Source organism: Lepidochelys kempii, chromosome 8, assembly GCF_965140285.1.
Source record: "Lepidochelys kempii isolate rLepKem1 chromosome 8, rLepKem1.hap1, whole genome shotgun sequence".
Taxonomy (NCBI): domain Eukaryota; kingdom Metazoa; phylum Chordata; order Testudines; family Cheloniidae; genus Lepidochelys; species Lepidochelys kempii.
In genome coordinates this window covers 15,698,048-15,721,251 of record NC_136387.1, presented here as the reverse complement: position 1 = coordinate 15,721,251, position 23,204 = coordinate 15,698,048, and the positions used below count along the sequence as shown (strand labels likewise).

Below are 23,204 nucleotides of genomic sequence, written 5' to 3'. Positions count from 1 at the left end.
TCAGTCCTTTCTCTCTCTGCTCAGATGGTTAACAAGATAGCCCGTTGTGTTGTTGTTTTTTTTCACAAGAAGGACATTTGGCCACTGGCAACGGGAACAAGACGGACAGACTGCTTTCCAGGCTGTCTGTCTGTCATAGGCCCCTGTTGCCATAGTGTCTGAATGATATGTTTATCCTTTCAACACTGCTGCAAAGTGGGGAAGTGTTATCCCATTCTATAGATGGGGCTCTGAGGCACAAAAAGAATAAGGGCTTGTCTATGCAAGGACATTCCGGAAAGTTAATCTTTATTAACTAATGGTATGAATTTAAAGTGGATTAGTTAAACCTTTGGAAATGAATTAAGCTCAGTTGAACTAAAGACACTCTAATTCTGAATCAGAGTGTCCCCCACAAGGGTTTAATGTGGTTTAACTAAACCACCTTGGCAGTTAACTCGGATTAACTTTCCTGCGGCTATGTCTTCGCTAGAAGTGCTGCAACTGCGCTGCGTAGTGCGGACGCTCACTACAGCGATGGGAGAGGTTCTCCTGTTGCTGTAGTTAATCCATCTCCTCAAAAGAATTCTTCTACCGACCTAGCGCTGTCTATACTGGGGTTTAGTTTGGCTTAACTACGTCATATCCCTGGGTGACGTAGCTGGATCAGCCTAAGTATTTAGTGAAGACCTGGCCTTGGTGTAGACAAGCCCTAAGTGACTTGCCCGTGGTCACGCAGGAAGTCTGTAGTAGAGCAGAGAATTGAACCTGATTCTCCCAAGTCCCAGGTTATCAGCCTAACCACTGGACTATCCTTCCTAACCTCTGGTTCTAGTCACGTGAAGCTTGGGACTGAGTAGCAAAGATCTCAGAGGACAGGACTGAGGTATGTGGTAGGAGCTGGGCAGGAGAATTTGCCAGAGTCCAGCTAGCGCTGTTTGTTGTTTACTTTCATGAGTAGAAACATCACTACAAAAGCCTAATATGGGAAAATATCATTATGGGGCAGCTAGCGAATAGGGTCACTTTTTTGATCCAATAAGTGGTCTCCTTTTCTACCAGCAAGTTAAGCAGGGGGATGACATGAAAGCTGTGGAAAGCCACCTAGCAAGCTACAAAGAGATTCAGAGCTGGGAGAGCAGCCTCGTTTATTTTAATGGCCGTCGATAGACAGACTAAGCGGCAGTTTTGAATTCCAACCTCTGTAGGTCAAAAATGTGGGAAGTAGAAAAACATTAGGTGACAGATCAGACTTTCCCTTAATTTGTCTGGAGTCTGGTGTTTCCCTGTTTGGAGTATGGAACCAGTGAAGAATTTTTCAGTGGTGGTTTGTAACATGGAATTTGGCATTTCTGGGCAGAGAGAAATTATTTAGAAGCACTTGCTGAAACGGGTCCCACTTCCAGGAAGCACTTGCCATTCACCACCAACAGCTGCCACCTCCTGTATCCCAGAGGACACAGACAGGTCTGTAAACTGATTTTCCCTACCCCCGCATCTCCAGCTGCCTTCAGACTCCGTGCGGTCTAGCATCAGACACATAGCACCTCCAAGGGTGGCCTATAAAAGCCCCAGACATCACAAATCATTCACAACTGGCTGCCTTTCCTTGTGCCAGGTCCCCCAGAGAGAAAGCAAAGCCTGTTTTCTCACTTCCCCCAATTCTCCCCTTCCTCCCCCTTAGTGCTCTCTCCTTCACCAACCCTCCAGAGGGAGAACATGAGAGGACTTTCCACCCTAACCCCAAACCTGCAGACTTCTGCACAGTGTTAGATGATAGTGAAATGGCTTCCTGCCTGAGAAATGTAAAAACGGCCCTAGGTTTTGCTAGACTGGGCTATACAGTGAATGTGAATGACTTTCTCTCCCTGTGGAGTTTAGCGCAGCTGTGGGAAATGGCTTTGCAGAACCCGGCGGGAGGTAACTGTACGGTGTTTGTTTTGGGTGTGAGCTGCTGATGTGAAAACACTGTTAAGTAACGCCAAGCGTAAGAACGCTGGCACTTCACAGCTGAGTGTCATTTCCCAGTCACTCACTTTATCTGCTGGAGACACACACAGTGTGGCACTCAAGGAGAGTTTTAGCAAGTGTTAAAATAAATTGCTGCAAAGATTCTGACAGCAAGTCCCTGCTCTTCCCCCATTGAATCACACTGTCTCATTTCACACTGTCTGTAACATTTCAGAGATGAAATGGCCTAAACAAGACAAGAGTGAAGCACAAAAGTATGAGCTTTATTGATCATGGCTACGCCTACGGGAACTACCAAAGTCCTGTCCCAGCACTCACTGGGCTAAGGCTAAAACCAGATAATGTCTTGTCTGATTTTTTGCTTGTTACAGAGGGTTTCATCTACTCGTCGTCCACATTAATCACAGGACATTTGTCCTTTAACTTCTCCAGGAGTTACTGTTGCAGAAAACATAGTTAGATGGTGGCATCCTACACCATCCAGTGCTTAGCTGTACTGGGGCTGCTGCCTATCTTATTACATGCAAAGTGTGTGGCATATTAAGAAATTTAAGGTGGCCGTCCAGGTGGCACAGCTATTGTTAAGAGGGTCAGTGCTATAGCGGCTCAAAACCCATCAATATGCTGCTCAGCTAGGAACAATGATTGGCTGCTGCTCTCAGATCTGCCCGATAATGGTTCCCCTGGTTTCTCCCCTACTCCCACTATAGGTGAATATTATCCCCATCATTGCCAAAGCAGACACCATTTCCAAGAGCGAGCTGCACAAGTTTAAGATAAAGATAATGAGCGAGCTGGTCAGTAACGGAGTGCAGATCTATCAGTTCCCCACCGATGACGAAGCTGTCGCAGAGATCAACTCCGTAATGAATGTGAGTAATGCTGCTTATTGCCTTTCCTCTGAATATTGTAACAAAGGAAACTGCTGGACAACGACACGTTTTAAAGTGGGTCTTCAAGGGGGTTGTGTGGATACTAGATCTGTTTTAAAGATGAGCAGTGCATCTGACAGAGGCCTAAGGCTACTGCTAAAGAGAGGAAGAGACTATTTTGTTTGTGCCTTTAAACCTCACTGTACAGGAATTTAATTAAAGTGTGACTGTTACTTAATCTCATACAGCTCTTATGAGAGGCCATGTTCTGCTCTAAAATAGATTGCATGCTGATATTTCAAGGCTGGGTTTGCAGCAAGTCAAAATATGCTTTTCAAATTTTTTTGGTTTTTAAATGTTTAGAAAAAATTAGAAATTTTCTGACTTTAGGGATGAGAAAAGAGAAAAGTGTTCAGTTTTTTGAAGTTTGGGAGTTTTTTCCATCCCTTTTTCAGAAGCAAAATGAAAAAAGGAGAAAATGAAGAAGAGTTGAAGGGAGAGGAGAAAAACTGAAATGTTTTTGAGTTTAAATGTTTTGTTGAAGACTCAGTAGATTTTGAAACAGAAACTTTGTGCCGAAATTGTTCATCTTTCTTTCTTTTTTTTTTTTTTTAAAAAAGGCCATTTTTCATGGTGGGGAGGGGAAGCTTTGAATTAAAAATTTCAACCAGCTCTAGTTTAGAGTCTCCTAAACCAAGGAAGCTAAATAGATTGAGTCCAACTTAAAAGAAAAATAGGGATGATTGTACTCTGCTCTGGTGTTGGTTTTTTTAAAGGCCAAATTCAGCCCTGGTTTAAGTGAGTGTGAGTCTTGCTAATTTCCATGAACTGGGCTATCTGAAATCTGAATTGCGCTTTTGAGTAGAGTTGGTTGAAATTTTTCATCTGAAATGATGTGTTTTGGATTTTTTTTTAACTAAAATTGGCTTTTTCCACAGTAAATTTCTATTTTTGATTTAAATGTTTTGGTCTCTCACCAAAAAAATAAAAATGGAAATTGGGTCGGGGGGTGGGTTCTGGCAACCCAAAACTGAAAAAATTGGGCACAAATTTGCAATAAAACAAAAATGTTTGCCCCATTGGTTGAAATATTTTGGGTTTTGGTTGCTGATTTTTATTATTTTTTTTTTTGACAAAAAACTGAAAAATGCAGAAAAATGTTGATGAAAATGAACATTCTTTTGCTTTCATCAAAGTTGTTCATGGGGAAAGGAAGAGGGAACATTTCCCCATGAGTTCTGCTTTTGAGTGTACTTCCTTCTAATAATTAAGGACCTCTGTTAGCCCCTCCCCTTTGAAATCCCTGGGAAGCGGACCAAGATTGCAGTACGTTTAACAATGTGGTGAACTCTGGATACTGGCTGTAACTGGGAGCATAATACCTACCTGCATCTGGTACTACAATAATACCTAGCTCCTAGTGTTTTCTGTGCTCCTTATTCCAGCAAAGCTCCCATTGACTACTGAGAGCTTTGCTGGCAGACCAGCAGGTAATCGAACCAGTCTTGTATCTATCACAGTAAAACCCTGCATGTGCTGGTGTTTGGGGAAGATCAGTTGTCTGGTGCTTAGGCAGGAGGGGGTGCAGTGTGTGGCTGGGTGGTCATTCTGTGCTGGTAAGTGCCATAACACTTATTGCAGCATGACTTTCCAGCTTCCAGCATCAGTACCACGACAGAGGAAAGAAGCGGTGATATGAGGAGAGTAGTGAGAATGTAACACATGTTCTCTAATTGATATTTGCCTTGGGATGGGACCGAGGCACTGAGTGTCTGTAGCTCTCTCTGTAAGGAGACATTCAGTCATTTGTGCTGGGAGAAGGGAAGATGGGAGCTACTCTGCGGGCTGTGTCCAACAAACACTGTCTGTGCTCAGCCAATGGCCTCCTTTACTGCGCTTACGAAGCTGATGATGTCGTCTTGATGCCATGTTCCCTAAACATGTTGTGATTTCCACCCCCACACACACACTCCTCGACACCATGTCTCTAATAACTAAGATGTGTGATGTGTCCTGCCAATGTCCCATCCTGTGCCTTCATGTGAGCTGCTGTGCAAATCGCCACTAACAAATGTCTTTGTTTTTATGTTCTTCAAAGAAGGCATTGTCCCACCCTCTGTGTGCGGATAGGGCTTAGCACACTGGGGTTGCTACAGCCATAAGAACAATCTGGCAGGGAGGGGCCTCTACTTGCTCGCCATGGAAGCCAGTGATGCTTTATATGTTGGGAACAGCTGTAGTTTGGAAGTAACTGTCCAGGGCATTAATAAAATCTCTAACTGACTCAGTGCCAAAGCCGGTACCCGAATCTGCTGTGCCATGCTCTGGCTCCAAGTCGCACTGCAGAGCTCCACGGCAAGCAGGTGTTGGGCACGCAGGGTGCCCTATGCCGTTTCAGAGTGGAGATTGTTTTCACTCTGAGTAACAAAGATTCTGCGCTCAAGAGAAATGATTTTGAAGCAGATTTTGTGCCTGAGCGAGAAGAGGCTCATGGCAGCTTTGTAAGACTGATGCTTGTGAGAGACTCGAGCGTGTGCACTGAATCCCTGGGCTGGTTCTGTTTCAGGCTCATCTGCCCTTTGCTGTTGTGGGCAGCACTGAGGAGGTGAAAGTTGGAAACAAGCTGGTGAGAGCTCGTCAGTACCCATGGGGGGTGGTGCAAGGTAAGAAAGTCAACAGCAGGGCATGTTTCAGAGCTGTGAAGCCCCTCAGTGTGTGTGTATGCTCACGCTCTCTCCTGCATGTCTCCCTCCTACCACCACGTCAGCGTGTTGGGCGCCAGGGCAAGAGACCTGAGGACTCTGTATCACCATTCAGGGCTCCTTTGTTGAATCAAGTTATCAGGTGCTTTAACCCTGCCTGAAGGTGCAGTGTGCTTATGGTTGGGTCATTACCGGCAGGTGCATTCATTTTGCTCCAACCAGGCTGGAGCAGGTTCTGAGTCTCTTTCATGAGCGGAGAGAACTAAGCTCTGGGTCAGAGAAGTTCCAGCAGGGAAAACCTTAGGAGCAGCCAATTTTAGGGCGAAAGCGTAGACTGAAGTTTATGTTGAGCTGTTGTTACCAATGAAACTCAAGCCTTGGAAGGAGGGTTGGCTTTATACAGTGTGTGGGAGCTCTTCTCAGAGCAGGATGGGAACTCCAGCTGCTCCTGAGGGTCTTTCTGCTTCTCTTGTTTCCAGTGCCCCTTCCAGCAATGGTGGCTGTGTGCTGAATGTCTAGGTGGGGGACTGTAACCCTCCCTAGCTTGTTCAGGCTGCTTCCAGAGGCGTTCACTCAGTGTTGTGCTGGGATGATTAGTGCAGTACAAGTGCCCTCCCTCGAGCGCTGCTCCTCCTTATGGAGTCCCTCTCAAAACACATGATGGGCAGTCTGGGCAGGATCGTTCACCTGAGCCCCGTGCTGCCAAATGTACAGCTCAGAACGGCAGATAGACCCAGGTTGAAGGGAAATGTATTTTTTCTGGATTTTATTTCCTGTTTTCCCTGAGTGGGGCAGAGTCTTGGTGACAGAACCACTCCCACCCACCTTTGTGCACATGCCCTAGCATCCTTCTGTGACACCCATTTCCATGACCAGCAGTGTATGCGAGGCACCAAGTCCCATAGGTCCTCCCATTGAACGGCCATTAATTCCTTTGTGCTCATGACCCTAGCTCTCGGAAATGCTGTCCTAGCCCTAGCTTGCACCATGGTAAGGAGCAGATTCCAGCCTACGCAGATTATTCCTAAACGGAAAGGCCCTGCTTCTGCAATGCTCTCCTGTTGGAAAGTTTCGCCCATTGCACCAGAGGTACACATTCCCTGAGAGAGGATCTCACTGGGGTTAAAATATCCTGCCCGTATCCTTGCAATCTTCCCCTCCGCTCAATCTCCCCCATGTTTGCTGAATTTCTTCCCTTCTGTTTAATCAGTCGAGAATGAAAGTCACTGTGACTTTGTGAAACTGCGAGAAATGCTGATTCGGGTCAACATGGAAGATCTTCGGGAACAGACTCACACCCGCCACTATGAGCTGTACAGACGGTGCAAGCTGGAGGAGATGGGGTTCAAGGACACAGATCCTGACAGCCAGCCATTCAGGTGAGTGACCTTCATCTTCCCAATCCACTTCCAGTAGCATTCCAGTAGTAATCCTGCAAACCTTCCATCCACTGGAATCCCCACAGGCAGAGAGCTTGCAACATCAGGCCACTAGACTGAGACCTGCTAACATTGATTTTGAACCTCTCGGCTGATTAAGATGTTTTTTCTCTTCTCCGTCCCCTCTGCCTTCAAGCAGTTGAGAAGGGCATAGCCTTGCTAGTCACTATTGAATAATACTGTAGTGTCGCATTTGCTTTTTATCCAGCCTTCAAGAAACATATGAGACCAAAAGAAAAGAGTTCCTTGGTGAACTGCAGAAGAAAGAGGAAGAAATGAGGCAAATGTTTGTTAACAAAGTCAAGGAGACTGAATCAGAACTGAAAGAGAAGGAAAGAGAGGTGGGTGTATCAGAGATCTGCGAGACGAGCCCAAACCACCCGTTCAGCTCTGAGGTCCAGATGTGGATGAAGTGTGAGCTCTTGAAAGCTGTGAGCTGAGCACAGCAATCAGAGTCACGTAACTCCCTGAGTAGCCTACACCAGCACCCGAGGGTGGGTCTCAAATATACGCAATGGTATCTAGCTAGATGCTTATGTGGGCCCCATCACCGTGGGATCTGGACAGCTCACAAACGTTAATGAATTTATTCCTGCAGTAGCCCGGCATGGTAGGGAATGATTCCCCTTGTACAGATCGGGGAGGGAGGCACAGAGGATGACATTTTGAAAACCACCTAAGGGTATGTCCACACAGCATTTTGAAGCAAGCGGGAGTGAGTGGGAGCTCAGGTTCTGAAACCTAGGGAGTAGGCCAGAGATTCTCAAACTGGGGGTCGCTCAGGGAGTCACAAGGTTATAATGTGAGGGTCCTGAGCTTTCAGCCTCTATCCACAAACACCGCTTCGCCTCCAGTATTTATAATAGTGTTAACTATTTAAAAATGTAGTTTTATTTGATAAGGGAGGTCGCACTCAGAGGCTTGTTGTGTGAAAGGGTCACCAGTAGAAAACTTTGAGAACTACTGGATTGGTGGACTTCAGAGCTCAAGCTCAAGCTGCAAAGTGCTGTATATACAACTAATTTTAGAACACTAGTGCAAGCCCGGCTAGCCGGAGCCTGTTGACCCAGGCCGGGGGGGGCTCACTCCAAAATGCTGTGTAGACATACCCTAAGTGACTTAGAAGCGTAAGTCCCATTGAATGTCAGTGAGGGCTTAGATTCTTCTGGAAATGTTATTCTCTGTGCCTCCCTCCTCCCCATTCTGTACAATGGGAATAGTTGCGTAGGTCCCATTGAGGATCAGTGAGGTCATAGGCTCCTAAGCCACTTCGATGCTTCTGAAAATTAAGGCTTCTCAGAGGAGCTGAGCACCCACAGCTCTGGTTGACGCCAGCAGGAGCTGTGAAAATCAAGCACTTACTGTCATGACTAAAATCACAGAGGAAGCCTGTGGTAGGACCTGGAACTGAACTTCTATCTTTTGAGTCCTAATCCAGTGCCCTGGCCCTAAGACGTCCTTTCCCTCTTGCTGTTATACATTATAATGAGTGGCTAGAGAGAGAGACTGAGACAGACAATGTTGAGGTTGTCATGTTGGCTTGCCCTTTACGTGCAAAGGCGAGTAATATGCAAAAAGCAGGTAGTTTAGGCCCCTGTCTTGCAGAGAGAGCAGCAATGTCAGACCCTGAGTCTTGTGTTGAAGCTCTATGACCTCAGTGGGACTCTGCACAGCAGTAAGAGTCTGTGATTGCTGCTCCGTGGTGAGAAGTGGGGCCTGGGGCAGTAGCCCAGCAGACGGTCGTGGAGGCAATGCTCATGGAGTCTGTCTTCTACCAGCTACACGAAAAGTTTGAGCATTTAAAGAGGATACATCAGGAAGAGAAGAGGAAGGTGGAGGAGAAGAGGAGGGAGCTGGAGGAGGAGATGAATGCCTTCAACAGGCGGAAATTAGCAGTCGAAACCCTGCAGTCTCAGTCCTTGCAAGCTACTTCACAGCAGCCACTGAAGAAGGATAAAGACAAGAAAAAGTAAGCTGTTTAATTTGAACCTTTTTCAGCCATTCAAAACATTTTATTCTTTCAACAACTTGGTCGTTTTAGACAGAAACAAACACAATAAAACACCACACAAATGAAGCTGTAAAGCTAGTAAATTAAAGGGGATTTTAAATCTTAAACCAGCATTCTTCCAATCCTCCTGAAAGGATCTGGTTATATCTGCCCCCTATAGAAGCCTTGGTGACTGGAGAGAAAATGGACCTGTCCCTTTTCAGGCCTGTTAAAAATGAGAATCAGGTGACATTTATGCCCACCTCCTTGATGGCCGGTTCAAGGGACTGGCTTAGCCTGTTTAGCCTCAGGGAAATGTGTTGTCTCTCTTTCACAGGAGAGGGAAGAGGAGGATTCCAGAAAAAACAAATAGTACAGTGTCCTTCAGGCCTGGCCTCAGGCAGTGCAATAACATTATTGTGAGCTGCAGGGTTTGGGACTGTGTCTGTAGGATGCTGAAGGGCTGTTGGCTTTGCTGGACAGTAAAGAGTTAAAAAAAGAAAAAAGGGCAGCTAAAAATGAAGGGACGGTATGAATGCATCGTGGCCTCTTGGGTCTCATTCCTGCCTATTTTGAATCACTGACCTTTAGATAGGAGGAAGATTTTTCTTCTACCCTATGGGCCAGACTCTGGTACCTCTGTGACTGGCCTCTTAGCATTCCCACTGAGGTCAGTGGTACTGCTTCTGGCATAAGGGTGCTCATCAGTCGGAATAACGGTTTTCAGAATATAGCCCAATGCGCATGACGGGGGAAAGAGAAAACAAGTGAAACAAATGGTCTGCTCCTGCTCCCATTGAAGTCTGTCTTCGGTGAGTGCAGGGTAGGGAACAAAATGGAAAAGGGGTCACCCTAAAAACTGCTATACTTCTCCGCTGTTCTAACATCTTACGCTGTTTTCTCCTGCAAGAGGAACTTAAATATTCTCTTTATGTTCCATCAGATCCAGAGCAAGCTGGTGGTAACAGTAACTGATAATTTTGATGATGGAAAGATAAAGAACAGGTGTAGCAATCATAATTCAAGTTTACTCTTGACAACAGGGCTTTCAGGTTTGAGATTGCCTAGGAAATATTGTGCTACAAGCGAATATATTATCTCTGTGATGCTAACTACAGTACAGTATGCAATAACACTTCAGTAGATAGTTTGTTTCCTCCCAGGGAAGACTGTTTCTATTATTTAATGTGTTTACTTTGGATTAACATTTTCCTGGTAAAAACCAATTCTGGTGCTGTCCTGCATGCTTTGTGCGCGTCCGACCTGCAGCTAGAATACAAGCACTGATTATAAAATATTATATTATAATGAAAGGATTGTCCATTCAAATGTAGTGCAAATTAAGGCCCACGTGCTTGTGCATCTCTGAGATATTTGGGCTAAATTTATTTCAAACCTTCAAATGTCAGCCATGATTTTGCATGAAAATGATTGAATAACGTCATGGGGCTTTTTAGACAAAAGACAAGGGGCCGAATTCTGTCCTCAGTTACACTTGTGTAAACTGAAACTGACGTAAGAAAGATCAGAATCTGGCCCCGTCCTTACAGTATAAAGAATCTTTAAGACCAGAATGACTTGATACTCTGCCCTTGGATATAGTGCGTATAGTCCATGGCTGAATAGCCGCCTTTGTTGCCGCTCTGAATGTTGCATAATGTTCTGTACATCTTGTGACTGGAGGATGCTACTAAATGTAGTTGAGGCCATCACAGCTTAGTGTGTTGATTTGATTACATAGCCTTCAGGACCTGGGAGTTATAATTAATCATCGTTAGCAGTACACAGTGTGGCCTTGTTGACCAGCTCTGCTCGAGAGCTGTATCGATACAGGAATAACATGTTGAGTTGCATCTTGTCCTGATTGTGTGAGTCAATGTAATAGAAGAGGATGCTGCAGATAAAGAGGGAGGTACCTTAAAGTATGAGGGGGAGTTTGCAGGCCTGCCTGCTGTTTAACGAGCACCCAAATTCATGCGTGCATTTAAAATAAACATTTAAATCCTGGGTGACTTAGCACTTGCTGCCTCAGCTTCTCTCTCTCATAATTTTGCAGTATTTATTATCTCATTAAAAAAAACACAAACATGCTAATTTACATATACTTTGACTTAATTTATTTGAATATGGGACATGAGCTAATTGCATTCCTCATCAGCAGTAGTGTTGGTGGCCATACTCTGGCCAGGCAGAAGCCAGATGGGTTCGCATCTCATTCATGATGCATTATCTAGCTCTCCATTTAGAAATAGATATCATATGCTTCATTATTTAGCAATCGATCTGAGATGTGATTTGAAATTCCCTCGTTATTAGCACATGACTGAATAGTCTGAGTTTTGCCACTGTCATTACAAGGTGGTTACAGTCAGAAATGGGACTGTGTAAAAATGACAACAGATTAACTGAGTAAGAATCTGACTGAATAAATTACAGACTATTTATTCTGGCTGACGTAAGTACTTCTGAACGCATGGGCGGGACACTGAGCTGGATTCTTTTGTGGTTTGTGCATCGAGAAGTTTGATAAAGAAGTTCTAGTTGTGGGGGCTCTAACCGTGACTAAAAAACCTGAAAGATTCTATCTTGAGTCTCAGATTCCAGGTTCAGTTTGGCATTTTGAAAAATATCACCTTTTTTTACTTGTACACCTGCTGCAGAAGTCATTGTGAGACAATGAATATGGGGGCAAGTTCCAGAATGCTGTTTGTACAGAATAGCAAAACGTTTTCTGCTCAATCAGGATTGCGTGGTACGGAACATAAGAATCTCCAGCTGGAAAAGGTTCCATTCACCATTGCTGCCAATGCTCTTACTTTTTAAATATTTTGTCTGGAATGGTATTTCCATCCTTTTTTTTTTTTGGTAATACCGTTATTGCATATCCATGTGGAGACAGGAGGGAGAGTGTGGAAGAGCATTAATGTAGCCTTATGTCTCAACCCATCCCACCCAGCTCTGCCCCTATGGGGACTGTTATAATTACAGCTGGCCAGCAATTTTTTGAGAAAAGAAAGGGTCGGTTTGATGAGTTTTCCGACTTAAAAAAATGTTGGAAAAAACATTCTGAAATTGTTGAAACATCCCCTTTCAACATTATTTAAACGAAAAGTTTTGTTTTTTTGGGTCAAAATGACTTTTCCTTTCAAAGTGTAACTTAATTTATGCTAAACTTTTTTTTTAAAAAAAAAGAGAACAAGTTGAAGTTGAAATGAAATGTTTTAATTAACTCAAATGTTTTTGATTGACCCCCCCCCCAAGAAACCATTTTTTAAAAAAATTTGTCCATGAAAATTTTGAGATTGATTTTTCATCCTGATTTGGGATGGGAAAATTTTTCAAAGTCTCCTGGAATGGAAAAACAGTTTCCTGCCCAGCCCAAGTTATAATATGCTTAGTAGTAAACATTTTTCAAGAGGACTAGGAGATTTAGCCACACAAGACCCACTGAAATTAACGGGAGCTGTGTGTTTAAATTCCTAATTATCCAGTGTCTTTAATTTGGGATGTTTCACCAAAAGCATAACTAGCAAAGTGCCGGAACCTTGATAGCTTTTACCTGTGCAAACAGCGACCTCTGGTGGATACTACTGAAAACCTGCTTCGATGCCTCTTCCTGATTGTGTTGTTGGGTTGTCACATATTTTAGTATGATTTTAGAGCAGTGCTTTTCATATTAACCTTGGGAAAGGGGTATGTGTGTGGAAAACTTCAGTCAGGCTGACACTCTATAAAGCTGAATCTGTAGTTAGTACAGAGCACTATCACACAAGAGACCTGGGTTGGATTTGCAGAGACGGGATTCCTGCTCCCTTAACTGACAAAGGCTGACGGTCCAGTTCTGTTATGCTGAACTTGTGCAGTCATTTACACCAGTGAAAGGAGAGAGTAAAATGCCACCAACTCATAATGGTAGTGTTCTACGCTCACTGACTACCCAAGGTGCAGGGATTGGGAAATCAGGACCCGAGAATGCCACAAAGGATGCTTCCTCAACCCATTTGGTGGATGTAGGAGTGGTGTCTGAACAGAGGACCATCCGCCTGTTCTTGAACAGATAGATCTTCTTTCGGCCTCTGGGAGCAGGAGATAAGTAAGCCCAGGGAGAAGGAATGGGGAGATAGAATAGGAATCCTTGGTGGAAATGCTTTATTAATTCTGTTTCATTGAAGTTCTTGTAAGATGGCTCATTAAATCTGACATTTGATTTTAAATTTCTATAGAGTTAATTTTTTTTCATAGCTTTGATTATTAAAATCAGGAATCGGGGATTAAGGATTGCAAATAATCAGATAAAATGTTTCAACAAGGAGGCTGGCTTTCACAAATGCAATTGTCAGCCAGATTATGCTTTGCACCACCTTTAGTTTAGGACGCAGTTAGCAAGTCCTGAAATGCCAGATCTGTGGTCTCTCTTCTTCATTGTATATGTTTTCTCTAGAGTTTGCTTTTGTTTAATTTCCATAACATTAATCCATGCTGTTTTTGTTTTATGTTTTGTTTCTTTCAGTTAATCGCACGCAGGCCAAGAGTGGACTTTGTACTTTCATGTGTTAAGTTGCGCGAGTTTCCTACCTTGTGTTACTTCTGTCATAACATTGTGTGAGTGGACCAAAGTGAAAGAGAAAATGAGCCTCTTCAGTGTTTACAGTGTAACAATGTATTGTTATCTGTACAGAATTTATGAATAGTTTTTAAGGAAGTAAATGTCATACTGTGTAAATTTTCTGACACAAAGTCAACTAATCCTGAAAATGAGCAGGCTTATTTTGTTTCAGACCTGATGGGCAAACATTCACTTGTAAAGTGACCATAATTGTTTTATCAGAACTAATATTACTAATTAATAGTTACTTTACAGATTACATTAATTTTTACTGCTTAATGGGGCTCCTGATTTGATTTTTTTTCTACATTTGTTATGAGTAGTGTGAAGAACACACTTTTATTTTTCTAACAAAAGTCACAACTTGAATAAGTTTAGAATTGAAAACAACACTTTGAATTTCCTAACAGGTCCCAAGTGCTCTAGGCTGAGTAACCTACTCTCAGGTAATTTTTTAAAAAAAACCTAATTTCTCTAAACACTTTGTGCCATGCATAATATAAAGAGAGTGGCAATACAAGTCCTGTGACAACGTTTTGATTTTTCTTTACTGCTAACATGGAACATTTAAATAGGAAATTTTTCCTTTCCTTAGGGTATGTTATATTATGTGGAACGATGGGATTTTTGTACCTCCACTTGTAACTTAACCAGTGTGTTTTGCTGTCAAGATGTTTGATCATTCATCTTGAACTTTTAAATTGTTTCCAGTGTAAAAAATATACCCATAAACAGATGTGTAATGAATACAAGCAGCCTGATTCTAAGCGGGGCTAAGTACTCCCAAGTCCCATTAGTCCCCTCCTCTCGCAAATTTTTCTCTTTAACACTATTTTGATATTTGGAAACCATTGTTTAGCCCACAGGGCTGTATAGGGAACAATACTATTTCAAGCAGTGGGCAATGGCCCACCCTTTGCATGATGTAGGCAAGGCAGTTGGTGACTGTGGGTGTGTTAGGTAGATTGTCCCTTTTTCATTTAGACACAGTTGTCTTAGCTAAAAATAGTTAGACTCAAAAATTCCTTCTGATAATGGGCTAAAAGAAAACAAATGTTTTATACTATCTCCCACTTAGTGCCTTTAGAGTTTTGGTTAACCGTTTCAGCAAACACTGGCTAATTAGGTGTTGATTGTGAGCATGTCCATTTTATTTAGCATTCATTTCTTCTAATCATTTTTTGAGATCTCTTAGTCTTTAAACAAATGTGCTGGCAAATTCCTTATTTGACTTTTAAAAAATGGTGTATAGCCTTGTAATCTGAGCCTTTAGCAGGTCTGTTCAGAGGTAGCATTTAGCTGTATTGTATACTGAGGTTCTTCAACTTGCATATCCTGATAAAGCAGCTTTTTTAATACATGCTCAGGTGTTGAAATATTTTCTTACAGATGTTGGCCTTTTATATGAATATATTGAAAATCATGTCACAGTATTACTTGATATTTGTAAGTAAGAACCTCATAAAAATTATACAGGTACTTTTAAAGACAGACCATTTTAAAAAGAAAGAGAGTTAAGAGAGAGTATTAACACTTATTCAGGACTTTGCTGAGATCTGACCATTTAATTTTAAGGCTGTGCCTCTTTAAACTAAATATATTGTAAAGAATAACTGTCAAATGTTGAGGGTTAATATGTTTTTTAGAATAGATGCTCAAAGAATATAGCATATTGTTACATACACGACAATCCTAGGACATGATTGGCTGAAAATAGTCATGTGGCAAATTAGTAGAAAATCATGGTATTCTTACTCATGTGAGAAGTTCCATAAAGATCAGTGGACTAATCACATGAGTAAAGTAATAGCTTCTGGTTTATATTATTTTACCTTCTCAAAGGCCAACATTACTGAGAGTTGGAATAAAGTTAACTAATTAGATCACACATGCAAATGAATGCATTATGATTGGCTTTTCAGACAGTAGTTTTCTCCTGATCTCATGCTGCAGCCAACAAGATCATCTATGCAAATATTTTCTTCCTGATTGGCTCATCAGCGATCAGAATACTTTTATTCCTAGAGCTGTAACTATTGTTTTCTTAGTATGTTAGTTAAAAAAAAAAATGATGATAAAAATAAAAACTTAATATCCATGGCCATAAGAGAGAGATTTCCAGATATTTCTGAAGACATTCAGAATGTATGTAATGATATATTAATTATTAATTATTATTATTATTATTATTATATATACATTGACTTCATGTTGTGGTAAACATCATTGTCCTTTTAGTTAAATACTGACCTCAACTTTCCCTTGGTCATTATTAACCTTTTGAATTGATAGACCATAATATTCTCCCCCAACAGAAGTCAATATATGCTTCTTCTTTTGTTAGTACTTGATTTTTCATTTTTGCCTGAGACCAAATTTAAATGTTTGGTGCATTAAGGTAGTTATGTACTTGCTTTTTATTTAACAAGTTATCAATATAATGTGACACTAATCTCACTCCAGGCTGAAGATTTACCTCTTGTGTTGTAGGCTAGAAGAAAATAACGATTGCTTCAGAAATTATACCCAAAATGAGCAATCCAATTAGAATATTTTTTCTGGTTATTTTTTTAACATACATCTGTAAAATGCTGGCATTAATGGAAAAGTTATCCATTTCCTATCATTTAAACACCCATTACCATGTATTTTTTCTGCTTTTTAAGTTAAAATGTATTTTGGATGTCTCTTAATTTTATAAACGTTTTATGTGTGCATGGAGCAGGTTCCACACAGAAGTGGGTGCTGGGTTTTTTTGTTTTTAATTTGGCAAAAATATGGAGAAATTTGTGGAACTGCTCTTTTGGAAAGTTAACATGCTTCTCAGAAAGTGTTGCATTCATTCACTTTGTCATTCGTACTGTTTTTTGACTTTCAATTATTTCTGTTCACTTTGTACTTATTTCTTTTATTAAATCTCACATTTATTTTGAGTTTTGTGGTGTCGTTTATTTGACAGTACTTTTCTAAAACTTCCATCTGCTAATAGCATCCTAATGAAATAATAGTGTAATGATTGCACGCTTATCCAGATACAGTATTTGTTTTCTGTTATGGCTTTGAATTGGGCTCTCGATGAAATAAAAATAGCTAACTAGTAAATGTATCATATGGTGTACAAAAAGAGATGCTTTTCTATCTTGGGGAAAATTCTTAAGTACCAACTTATGTTTCTCTCCTATTGGGCAAATGCTGCTTTTTCAAGATGCTTATAAACAGTCTTCCACTGTGTAATTCTCTAAGAATAGATCTATCAGATGTTTCTCTGATGTAAAGTTGGCCAAACTGTCACTATAGGATCTCCATGAAAAGGTGGGGAATCTGGTCTTCTACTGACACTTCCTTTCAGTGTTAATGGAAGCAACATTCATTTATGCAGGGGCACAATGTGCCCTTAGTTTACTCAGCAAACCTAGGAAACAAATACACAAAATTATTTTGGAGAGACTTGCTAATTAAAAATCTAACTGGAGTCCTTTTCTGAATGTATCTTCCATGGGGCCCTGCTAACTCTTAAATCAAGTATAACTTGAGGAATTAGTGTCTCAATCTGTTTGTCCTAAGCTACTGGACTCAGAAATTACGGTTGCGCTTAAGAAGTAACAACCTTAATTCCAGCCTCAGGCAGACTTTGACTTAACATGTGACACTAGCTCTGGTTGTGTTTTTGGCCAAAGCTGTCCTGAAACCCAGAGCTTTAAAAATAAAAAGTGTTCCATAATAGCTGGTGTTTTGGGGATTTGAATGGATATGGATGAAAGAAGGAAGGCATGTGCTGTGTTCTGATGACCATTGACCAACCTTTGATGGCCTTGATGGTACTATTGCCATCCAGCCTGGGAGCCCAGTCTGGATCACAGAGTTAGGAATTGTTAAGTGTTGGAGTTATTAGAATTAGATGAGTACACTTCCCACAGAATCCCAAGCAGATGGAAGTTGCAGCAAATGTGACTTAACCACATCCTGAACTGGAAATTAAGAAACTTTGGCCTATAAGGTCTATGTGTAAAGGGAGTGAAGGAAGAGGGTACATAGTTCTCTAGTAGCTGCATTGGTAATAATTAATGGTGAACACTTTGTGACCTGGTAAAATATTTCTCAGGGTGGCTTCTCTCTCCCACAGAAGTAACCTTTATAATAATATTTTGCATTTCTGTACCACCTTCCAAGGATCTCAAAGCTTTTTTTACAGACAATGGTGAATGTTAAGCCTCACTACACCCAGATGAGGTAGGTATTATCTGCAGTTTATAGATTGGGAAAGATAAAAAACAAGAGATCAAACAACTGGTACCTAGGTCACACAGCAAACCTATATGTGGCTCTGCAGCAAAACCCAGGTTTCTTGCCTCCCACTTCTGTGGTATTTAAGAGGGAGGAGTGTGTAGTGGTTAAGTGTATAAAGTCTCTAAGGCACAGACTGGTTTGGCCTCTTGGTACTTAATCTTAGAAAATTGTTTTTTCATTGAACTAGCTAATCTCCAGAGGTCCTCAGTTATGGCTAAACTTGTGTACAAGGGAGACGGGCTCCACTTTCCTTCTGTCTCTGTGGAATATCTTTATTTTGGATGATTTCTCCAGCATTACCAGTTGATTTAAAAATCCCAGTTCCAACATGAAATCTTCCGCAAATATGTCCCCGTTCAAGTCAGGGGTGCCTCGTGCATGCCTAGCGCTGCATGTTACCAGCCTATGTGCAACTTTAGGTTTTGTGCTACTTTGACCTTTTGTGCTCTCTACACTTGATGCAATTTACCTGCAACTTAAATATTGACTCTCTCTTGTTCTTTCTGTAGCTTTTTTAGTCTTCCCAGTGCCTGCTCCATAACATCAGGAAGACATGTTAATTAGAAGATTTATTAAGGCCAAAACATCTCATGCAGAAGAAATTAACTGGTGCTTTCACCTTTATGCTTGCAGTATATTGCACAGAAGAGAGTATATAGCAAGAACTAAGACATACTGTATCTTTTGATTTGGACAAGTTCTTTTGAAACAGGTTTCTTGATAAATGAAATCTAAGATACTCACTAAAAGATAAATTGCTAATTACGGCTAATGCATGACAAGCACTAAAACCAGATACTAATCATCTCTGGGGTTAAGAACCCATACAAAGTAGTCATAAGCATTTACACTGTTAAAGTTTCCAAGTAGCAGAGGAACCATCTTGGTGTGTTAGCATGAATCAGATTTTCAGCTTGCTGCTTAAGCTGCCATTGTACAGTAATGGGAGTTTGATTTGTTCCTCTTAATTTGATTTTTGGATTGTAATTAGAGAAGTTTCTAATGTCCTTAACACATCAGATGGATTCTAATATTTCTTAGCAATAACTATTTTGTATAGTTTTTTAAATGTAGATTATCAGTGAAAACTTTTATAGCCAAAAGAATCCCTTTATTTGTTCAATTTTCCCAATGATAACACATATGCCTCATGTTTAAAAATCCTCTCCTAAAACTTCTGTTGTCCCCAATTTCTGTGTTTGCACCTGATTCTTCAGTTCCAGGTAATATTGGATTGCAATTCCAGAATCCTTCTCTATCTGCAAATAATCTGTTGATGCGTTGAGTGATAGTGGAACCATTTTAAAGGACAACTAAATGTAATTAGTTCATGACAGGGTTAAGTTTTATGCACTAGGGCCTAAAGCTAGAAATCTGAAAAATGTAGAGTTCATGGTTGTAGGTTATATGTTTATGCCAGAGGGCCACTTCCCCTAAAAGCAAATACTGGTAAAAGGCTGCACTTTCTCTGCACCAAACCAAAAGTATAGAAATATACAGAAGCCCATTTTTCATTTTTGTTTAAACACTTGCATAAACTAGTTACAGGAATAATCTTCATTGCACCAAAGGTAGGTTTAATAAAAAGATGAATTGTGAAATGAATATATACTTTAGAAGTGTACTTTATAGTAAACCTAAATATGTTCAGTGAAAAAATGAAGCCATGTGTCCCAATTCATAACCTTAGGCATAAATCTAGTTTGCTTTACCCTGTTTGTCTCCTTTAAAATAGATAAGAATAAAAACCTGATAGAAACAGAGTGGGGCTACTGGGGAGCTGGTTACAGCTCCCTGATTTTCTCTCTCTGGGGTGCAGGTTTACAGCAACATTGGTGCTGCTCTCAACTTTCCTAGCTATACACCAGATGGAGATAGCCAGAGCACATCCTGTTCTGGCCACTTTCCCTGCCCCAACACATGCCCTGCAATAGGGCTGTGAGTGGGCAGGGGCAGGAGCTAGCTATGCTGGCCCTGTGCCTGCTGGGGGCTCCCTTCATCTGAGGGCAGTCCCTGGCAGGTGTCTCGAGGAAGGTTTCCACTCCCTTTGTAGCGCTTGAATGGTGCAAAGAGCCAAGTGGAGCCAGTGAGCTGGGCCACAGAATGGAAAGAAACGTAGCTTTCTGTGATCTCCACAATGTGCCAGATCTTGGAGTCTGTGGCGAAGTGCCCATTGAACAGAATGGGTCCAGAATTTGGATTAATGAGCAAACGACTGTGTGCATCTTGAGACAGGGATAGTGCATGTATGCCGCCTGCTCCAGAGAGGGCCCAGAGTTCTCATTGTCATGAACGCTCCCATCACCAGAGCATTGGGGTGCCTTTTACATACACTCAATACAGAGATACATTTACTGAAAGTCACAGGCACATACCCTGCGATCCCCAGCAATGACCAAAGCAAACTCCCCAAGGTAGCAGATTAAACTGATGTAGAAGGAAACATTTTATATAAAGTATAATTAACGTGTGGAACGTGCTGTTGTAGGCTATTAAGACAAAAGAGCATAGTAGGATTCAAACAAGGATTAGGCGTTGATATGATATTGTCAGTTACGCTAAGGAGGGTAAAATTTGTAAGTAAAATATCAACCTCCCATGCTTCAAAACATAAGCCAACCACTAACTTTTTCCACAGGCACATTGCTGCATAATTTTCTATTTTGAGGTTTTTCACCTTCTCTTGAAGCATTGGTATTGGTCAGTTGTAAACAGGATATGGGACTAAATGTTATGACTGTTCTTATGTTACTGTTATTAAAGGGAGAAAATATTAGCCCATTGCAGCCATGTACTTTTGCTTCAAGTTTCAGCACCTCTGTTTTTTTCAGAAACCTGTGTAAGGGCAAATGAATTTTGAATCTCAAATCCTTCTTCATTGCTCTGCTTCTGGATCTCTTCTTTGTCTGACCACAGGAGTTTCCTAATACGTGTAATTGTAAATTACCTTCTCTTTTAGATTAACTGCACGACGTATGCAGCAAGTAGTGATCAAAGGTTGGAATATTATTTGAAATGCCCTGATGCTACATTTAGATCTGATTGTTTGTAATATGCTTTATTAACTGTGGTATATAGCCAATCTCTGTGGCACACATTTAATGAAGGAGAAACATGACCACATTGATGGGAAACTATTTCACTCTGTATGCATGTGCTTCTATGTTCAGTTCACGTTCATGTTTTGATTCTGATTCAGAATCTCAAACTGCTTGGAAGACAACAGTATCTGAAGGATTTATCAGGAAACTGCTTACAGGCTAACCAGTCCCACAAATTACTTATAGTAGATGATTTCCTATGTTATGGCACGTCTGTGTAAAAGGTACTTGTTACTTTGTGTTTCGGTGTGCGGGAGGTCTGACCAGGGTGAGGCAAGAGGCAAAAAAGATCCCATCTTTGATAGTTGATGTTGATTATCCAGGATTTTAATTAACCACCGGGCTGCCTTGGCATAGGTCCTGCCCATATCCGTCACTGTGGAGCTCACTTAGAACTGTCCAGATGCACTTTGGACTGTTTTGTTTTTGACTGGTGTGGAGGTGTGCATATTTGAATATTTTAGTATTAAAAAAACCTTGTCTCTAAAAGCTGTGTAGTGTAGACACGCCCTTAGTGTGTCATTAAATGTTGTTTCACACCAGGAAAAATTGCTTGCTAAATACACCATTCAAAAGAAGAGGGTGTGTCCACACGACTGAAAAACTCCATTCAGGGTGAGAGCGGACCCAAGCCTTTTCACCTTACCAGACAAGGTGCTCTGTCTTGCTGAGCTACTGTTGCTCTTTGGGAATATTCTATAATTAGCCGGTGGTATTTCTTTACAAGGACTGTTGATGTGGAAACCCAGGCTAGGCCATCCATACAGACCATCAGCAAGGGGATCCAGAATCAACCATGGTACAACTCACCCTCCCCACTCCACAAATTCTCCCTGTTTCCCTAATTACAGAAATAGGTGGTAATAACACGCCTAAGGGCTCAGAAAGAGTTTTTTCCACCACTAAAACTTCACCTTGTATTAAAATATAGAGATAATACCCCTGAAGCCAGGTTCTGCTCTCAGTTATACCAGTGTAAATCAGGAGTAACTCTGCTGAAGTCAATAGAGCTGCAGTGGTGTAGGAGAGAAGAAAACCAGACGCTTCTCTCGTACGGTATGTTGCAATAATATTTTGCATCCAGATCTTTCCTGGTGTGACACGTTGGCATAGGAGAACATTCCACTAAAGAACAACCCACTCCCTCCACAAATGAGTGTCATTAATTATGACTCTCACAGTGCTCCATGAGACAGAGAAATCAGTATTTTATCCCAAATAAAATAAGGAAACAGACACAAAAGTTCAGTAACTTTCCCAAGATCACATGGTCAGTCAGTAGCAGAGCCAGGATTAGACATGAGGCATTCCTGATTGTCTGTCCTATGCTCAGTCTTAAAGCCCAAGCTGCTTCTCTGCTAGAAACATACATTACTGGCTGTTTTTGGTTAGCAGAAGCTTTGATAGTCTTGAGTAAGCACCACTGAATATACATTTACTCCTAGGTATAAATATGTACATGCCAAGCCTCTGGCAAATAGTGGTCCTGCCAAAATCAGCTCTAACCACACCAGACCTTCACAAGCCAGTGCAAAGCTGGCTGAATCGGTACAATTCTGCCCAGGGTATAACCTCTATAATGGCAGGTATAACCTCTATAATAAAGTGGTTATTTAATATGATAATGATACACAACAGTTTAGCCATAGCTGCTATTGCCACAATGATTTGGCTAATTAACGGAATACACTGATGTCCTTTATAATACTGTGAAGAGAGACCAGTGCAAATCTTGCTTGGAATGAGTGTAATCTGTGATTGATGTGGACTTGTACCAAAAAAAAGAGGGGAAGGGGGGTGGCAAAAGGAAAATACTGATCCATGAAATCGAACTTGGCAACATGATTCTAAATTCTGGTATTACTGATCCTTAGGACGCTTGACTAAACAGTATACACAGCCTTCCCATGCTGATTAGTTGCTCAGTCAATAAGGGAAGAGGTGCTAACAAGCCCAGACGGTATTCCCTTACAGGTGTGAAAATTTACATGCACCGCATACACCCAAGATAATACTGTCTTCCTTATAGCTCGGGTCAGACCATTGCAGTAGCTCTTCTGTCCTTAAAAGAACAGCAAGTATGTCTGAGCGATATACCATGGAGTCTTATAAGTTCTAATGGATGATCTTTATGTAGATAACATAGCCATGGCTAATGACATTTTGTTTGTCTGTTGAGGAAGTGCAGAAGTCTAACGAGTACATTTATGATACAGCTGTAACATTAGAATATGTGTTTGGGAGGTGATGCATGCTC

At 41.4% G+C, this 23,204-nt stretch overlaps 1 protein-coding gene across 8 annotated transcripts in view; it reads left to right on the top strand.

Moving 5' to 3' along the window:
• The window catches only part of SEPTIN8 (septin 8), a 77,702-nt gene that overhangs the window by 47,969 nt on the left and 6,529 nt on the right, over positions 1-23,204 (top strand). For 6 of the 8 annotated variants that reach the window (XM_073355673.2, XM_073355670.2, XM_073355669.2 and 3 more), the window contains 5 exons: positions 2,661-2,822; positions 5,389-5,485; positions 6,735-6,903; positions 7,172-7,304; positions 8,742-8,932. In XM_073355673.2, the coding sequence (XP_073211774.1) occupies positions 2,661-2,822; positions 5,389-5,485; positions 6,735-6,903; positions 7,172-7,304; positions 8,742-8,932 (752 nt within the window). Of the gene's footprint in view, positions 1-2,660; positions 2,823-5,388; positions 5,486-6,734; positions 6,904-7,171; positions 7,305-8,741; positions 8,933-13,463; positions 16,493-18,355; positions 20,623-23,204 lie in introns of those variants that run through there. The other 2 variants (XM_073355671.2, XM_073355672.2) reach the window with 2 other exon arrangements.